Source organism: Selaginella moellendorffii, unplaced genomic scaffold, assembly GCF_000143415.4.
Source record: "Selaginella moellendorffii unplaced genomic scaffold, v1.0 SELMOscaffold_7, whole genome shotgun sequence".
Taxonomy (NCBI): domain Eukaryota; kingdom Viridiplantae; phylum Streptophyta; class Lycopodiopsida; order Selaginellales; family Selaginellaceae; genus Selaginella; species Selaginella moellendorffii.
Window position 1 is genome coordinate 1,201,534 of NW_003314268.1, and position 6,166 is coordinate 1,207,699.

The 6,166-nt window shown below is 42.0% G+C and overlaps 1 protein-coding gene across 2 annotated transcripts; it reads right to left on the minus strand.

Annotated features, from left to right (window-relative positions):
• Positions 1-4,154: 4,154 nt before the first annotated feature.
• Positions 4,155-5,773, minus strand: LOC9652320 (flavonoid 3'-monooxygenase). 2 transcript variants are annotated; one of them, XM_024671588.1, is made up of 2 exons: positions 4,886-5,773; positions 4,155-4,811 (listed from the first exon to the last, which is right to left on the minus strand). In XM_024671588.1, the coding sequence occupies exons 1-2, from the start codon at positions 5,717-5,719 to the stop codon at positions 4,185-4,187; spliced, it is 1,461 nt and encodes a 486-aa protein (XP_024527356.1). In that variant the 5' UTR covers positions 5,720-5,773; the 3' UTR covers positions 4,155-4,184. The 2 variants fall into 2 exon arrangements, with proteins under 2 accessions (XP_024527356.1, XP_002966530.2); XM_002966484.2 differs by having other exon boundaries at positions 4,862-5,773.
• Positions 5,774-6,166: the final 393 nt, after the last annotated feature.

Genomic DNA, 6,166 nt, shown 5'->3' on the forward strand with positions numbered 1-6,166 from the left:
CCATTTGGTTTGAATAATGCTCTAGCAACTTTTCAATAAATGATAGACGAGGTTCTTTGCAATTTGCTGGAGGTGACTGCTGACTTCATTGATGATATCTTGATCCACTCGGAGGGGATGTGGGAAGAGCATGTCCATGATGTTTGTAAAGTGTAGGATCGGCTATGGGACATTGGTTTATAGTTGAAGCGGTTGAAGTGCATGTTTGGATCCAAAGGCACAACTTATCTTGGGTACCATATTTCTTATGAAGGTTTGCAAGTTGATCCTGACAAACTTATGGCTGTTCTAAAGTTCCTTACTTCGAAGTGTGTAAATGATGTGTAGTGCTTCTTGGGCAAGGTGTAGTATCTTAGTCGTTTTGTGGATCATCTTTCTAATCGCACTGCACCGTTGCGTGTTGTTGAAGTCATCAACATCATCTTTCATCTGGTCTCCAAATTGTGAGAGGGCGTTCATGGATCTCAAAGTGCTATTGATGACTCTTTCAATGTTGGCATATCCTGACTACACTCGACCTTTCATTTTGCATGTGGATGCTTTTGATATTGGTCTCGAGTTGATGCAAGAGAGTCCGAGTGTGCCTAGTCAGTGTTATCCTATTACGTATATAAATTGTACATTACAACTAGCGGAGGTGAATTACTCCATGACAGAAGAGTGTTTAGCAACAATTTTGGGTTTCGAGAAACTTCATACATTTTTACATGGTTTTCGGACATTACTAGAAAGTGATCATGTTGCTGTTATTTCATTATTGAAGTGAAAAAATCTAGTTGGTCGTACTACTTAGTGAGTTTTGAAGCTTTAAATATATGATTTTGGTGTTGTTTATCACTCAAGGAGTTTTATGGCTTATGCTAATGCCCTTTCTTAAGTTCCTCTCCCTTCTTCACTCTTTTCCCATGTTTCTGAAGAGCCTGTTGTTCTAACATTTGTGGATTTTCTAAATGAGGATTCTATGCCATTGGCAGTTGTTGTACTTGACATTCAGTGTTCATAAGATGCAAAGCAAGATTTACCTTCTTTTGATGAAGTTTGCAAGGCTCAAAAGATTGAGCCATAGATTCAAAGGCTTTGAGATGGATTTGAGAATTCTGCATCACTTGCTGATGACTTGCCATTCTGGCATTTACATTCTCAATATCACCTTGAAGACGACTTTCTTTATTTTGTGAGGACGGATTCTGATGATCATTTATGACTGGTGGTGCCTTCTTATCTTTATTCCACAGTTTCTCCATACCTACCATGATTCTCTTATTCTAGGTGGGCATATGGGACATCATCGTGTGACCAAGAAGCTATGTAGGTCTTTTTATTGGCCCAAAATGTGACGTGATATTATCCAGTATGTGTGTAATTGCGTTTGGTGCCAAGCTCGTAATACTCCCCCTTATGCCGCAAAAGGATGGTTGGAGTCAATTAGAATTTCCCGTTCGTTTGAGTTGGTGGTGTTTGATCATGGGACCTTTTCCACGATCGACTGCTGGCAATGAATATGTTATTATTGTTTTTGACTATTTGACTTGTTAGGTGGAAGTTGGTGTTCTTGCTACTGCCTTTACAACTACTATTGGATACTTCCTCCTCAATTGAGTTGTGTTCTAGCATTCTTGTCAAGAGCAAATTCTTTCAGATAATGGTCCCGCATTTATGGTTGACGTATTTCATGTTTTGAAGTCTCGATTGGGGATATGCCACACTTTCACAAGTGTTTTTTATCCACAGTCAAATGGTTTGGTGGAACAACTCGTTCGGACATTCAAAGGAATGATTGCGAAGTATATGAACTTTCAACATTCAGATTGGGATGGTTATTTGCCATTTTTTTTGTATGCATATGTCACAAAGGTGCAGAGTTCTATTGGTACCTTACTATATAAACTCTTATATGGTCATATCCAATATTACCAATGGAGTCGGGTTTACTTTTGCAATTGCCACAAGCTGCTAATGCTAAGTTGTGGGAACAGTATTTAATGAGCATTTTTCCACTTGTCCTAGCAGAGTCTGCCAAACACCTGGGCCACATACAAGTGGGACAACAATGGTCTACAACTCCCATCATCGTCCATCTATGAAGTACAAAGTGAATGACTTGGTGTTAGTCTGTTTTCCCCATCTTACAATATATGGTTTATCTAAGGGGCTCCATGTTTAGTGGAAAGGACTGTGTGGTAAATTAGACTGCAGATTTATGAGGTTTGACATGCCATCCAATAGGCTAATCCTCCAGAAATTGTGCATGTGCAACAGTTGAAATGCTTCATACAAAGGAATTAGAAACAACTAATACCGTCTACAAATTCACCAATGCCTACTTCTGATGTTCCTCCAAATCCTGGCCCATCTATAAGAGAACCCTAATGGTCTTCCATCATTCCAAGAAAAGGGGATGATGTGAGGTCCAAATATACAGTTAAGATGCCATATACTAATATTAGTGTAATGGGATTTTAGTAGCCGTCAAATTGGTTTCAATCCGGACCACTCGCTTTTATATATAAACTAGGGTTTTTGGGCTAATTGATATGCACATCTTTCCATATTTTATACACTCACAAATATAAATAAATAAATAAATAAACACCAATTAATATGTTAGCAATCATCTCTACCTTTGCCTCAATGCTATTGCTTGAGGCTTAACCATTTGCGGCCACAAGAGGCTCTAAGTGCTGCAATCAAGGCATGCAACCAACTAGGCTCTGAGACATCTTGGCCTTCTTCCATTGCTTCCAAGAACTATACATTGCTATTGAGTGAGTTCATGCCATATAATTTAGGTTGAGCTGTCCACCCAAATGTCTGCAGACTTAACTCTTGGACATGATAATCAGCTGGAGGAGATGATTGTAACCTCATTAGGCATCTCTACCATCGCTATCTAGACTGGAATGATTTGTTTAGAGTGATTTCAGTAGTTTGCTCTTTGGGAATAAAATAAGAGATCTTTTAATTGTTAAAGGATTTCATGACAACAATCTTTATCTGTCAGTGCCTGTGCCAACTTGGTACATCAAAGGAGAAGCTATACCTTTGTTGTTTTCATGTATAGTAACTTCTGGGCTACACCTTTATCCAATAGACTCATTGAACTAGAATTGTAGATTGCTGGAACAAGGCTAGCAATAAAAAATGATAGTGACTTTAGCACTGCTTCATAACTGAGATTGAGTATTGTTAGTTTCACAGCAGAAAAACAAGTAGTATGACTTCAACTTCAAGGTATGATCTTCAACGTTTACAAATCGTTTTCCTTATTGCTTAGATGACAAAACAATGATGGTAGTACATCAGACTAGCTAATGTTCAAAAGAAAATGTTAGATGGTATATATAGTGGTTTTTTCATCACTAGAAAGTGGTTTTTTAAACTCTGAACTCCTGTTGGGTAATTTCTAGTTCTAAAATGTTGATGGAGGAGGTCATGGCTCATCTGATCCAGCAGCAATACAGTGAAGCCTTTAAGGAATTTCCAACCTCTGTCCCCATCCTCCAGAATCAGCTGTGGCAATAAGTTTTTGAGTTTTTTGCTCGATGACACATTCTGGAAATCTAGCAAATTCCACATCGTGTATGCTGAAGCTCTGGCCGCAAGTAACCTGGAAAAGAAGCCGGGGCAGACCAGCTCACTGCCTTACACTGCTGGAACTCCAAGCCATTATGAAGTAGTGAGCTATTGGGAATGTGTGGGCTCACATAGAAGTTGGAATTCCTACAGGAGGACCTTTGCTAGGTCCATGAGCTGATTGTTTGGTGGATACATTATACAATGAGCCAATTTCATGTCCTGTCTCTAATCCAACTAATATGCTGTGATATGCAATCCTCCACTGTGTAAGTAGTTTAGAGTCATTATACTACATGAAGTTTATAGTGTTGACATTAAGCTTCTAGCCATAGCTAAATTTGAGACATTAGGTGAGATTTCAGACACTATTTATGGTCTGGAAAATGTGAAGAGCTTGGCACATCTTGCTAACTTTAAAAGTTTCCAGGCTTTCGACTTTTTCCTGAACAAGAGGATTTGCTAGTCCAGTTGCATTTGCCCAAGATCGTGAGACAAACGTTAAATGTTATCTAGCCTGTAAGTACTACATGATTAAATTTTGGTTTGAAGATTGTATGAGACTAATTGATTCTATGATCTTGAGTTATATAATATATTATCAAATGATCCTAAGTCAACCTGTAAAGACTTTCGTTGAGCCTGGGAGTGATTTTGGCTTTGAGAGTGTGTGCCATGAAGCTTATGTTTCCCATAGCTTCATCCATAGTTTGATCTTTTGGGCTTCCAGGAAATTTCCACTCGAATCCATGGAGAAGATTAGAAAGAACGAGCTGGACGTTTCTAAGACCCAGATGAAGCCCGGGGCAAGCCCTCTTTCCAGATCCAAATGGAAGCAGCTCAAAGTCTTGGCCATTGACACCGATGCTGCTGCCAATGAATCGCTGGGGCTGAAACTCCAGAGGATCACTCCAAACTCGAGGGTCTCTGCCAATCGCGTAGACATTCACAATAAGCATTGCATTCTTGGAGATGTCATAGCCTGCAACATTCTGAGCCTCGACCGACGCATGTGGTATGAGCAAAGAAACGGGAGGATGGAGACGAAAGCTTTCCTTGATGATGGCATTCAAAACCTCGAGCTTGGATATGTCTCCCTCTTCGACCATGCGTGTGCGTCCAACAACACTCTCAATCTCTTGCTGAGCTTTGACCATCCAATCTGGGTGGTGAAGAAGTTCCGCCAGAGCCCACTCTGTCACAGTGGATGATGTTTCAGATCCACCAAGAAGTAGATCCTATCAAGATCACAGAACAATCAAGTAAGTTCCACAGATTTGCAACTTACCATGAGGAGAGCTCTGAGACTGACCAAATCGTTTCCAATGTGAGACCTTGTGACCTCCACGAAATCGGGAACCTCACCGGGGCGCTGCTCGTCCAAAACCTTTTGCAAGAAGCCATTCATCTTATCCCCGGCCACCTTTGCACGGCGGGCAACCAAGTCGAGCCAGCTCAAGTAGGGGAAATAGTCAGTGATCGAGAAAGCCGCTCCCACCTCGAGGATCTCATCAATCATCGCTATGAAATTCGAAGCCTCCGCCGCAATAGCGGGATCGCCCGAGGCCTTGGATCCAAAGTACGTCTTCTTCATCAGAATGCGAGTCATGACGTTGAAGCTGAGCGCCCTCAAGTGTGGTCTCACTCCGACAACTTGGCCAGCCTTAGAAGCTCTCAATAGCTCACCACTGAGCTCCCACAGCTCGTCCCGGATGATCTGCGTGTTCATACTCATCCTTTTGGCCGTGAATATCTCCGTGGCGCAGAGCTTCCTCAGCTTCTTCCAGTAGTCTCCATATGGCGAGAAAGACATGCTCCTGCTATCCATGACTATGGAGACCACGTTGTTTCGAGGCCTATAGGCGAATTCCGTGTCGTGGTTCTTGAGAAACTCTTTGGCCATTTCTGGACTGGAGACCACGAACACAGGGACAGATCCCAGGCGCAAGTGAAAGAGGGGTCCAAATCTCTTGGAGAGCTGCTGGAGTGCGATGTGTGGGATCTTGCCCATGGCCAGGAGATGGAAGTGGCCGATGAGAGGTAATCCTCTGGGGCCTGGCGGAAGATTGAGAGATATGCTGGAGAGCCATTGCTTGAGGATGAAAGCAGTGAGGAGGAAGACCACTATATGCACCGCCCAAAACATTCCTACTTTCTGCCCCTAAATTGTAGAGCCAGAGCGCTGGAGAGTACTTCCATTCCAATGTTGAATGGAAGATGTCCAACCTTTGACTTCCAAGCTTGGCATCTTTGAAATTTCTTCTAAACTCTTAAGAAATCCAAGCTGCGACAATTTTTTAAATAACAAAGAAATCCAAAGCCTTGAAAATCATCGCCTGTGGCGAGAAGTCTTCGAGCTCCGCAGCCTTTTACTTGGCGACGTATTCTGGAAATCAAGTGAATTTCACGACATGTATGCAGAAGCTCTGGTCGCAAGGACCATGGAAACAAACTCACGGACCAGATCATTAGAAAGAAAATATGCCAGTACCTTGTATTGTGAGGTTTCTCGGGAACTGGGATTTTTGTGCGCACTCATGTGAAAGTTGGAGATTCCTACAGGAGGACGTCTGCTGGGACCATGAGCTGACGG

Excerpts from the sequence above, each read along its gene's own strand:
- LOC9652320 (XM_002966484.2), bottom strand. The coding sequence starts at position 5,719 with ATGTTTTGGGCGGTGCATATAGTGGTCTTCCTCCTCACTGCTTTCATC. Across the intron at positions 4,812-4,861 it reads GTCTCAGAGCTCTCCTCATG|GATCTACTTCTTGGTGGATC; the intron begins GTAAGTTGCAAA and ends TGATCTTGATAG.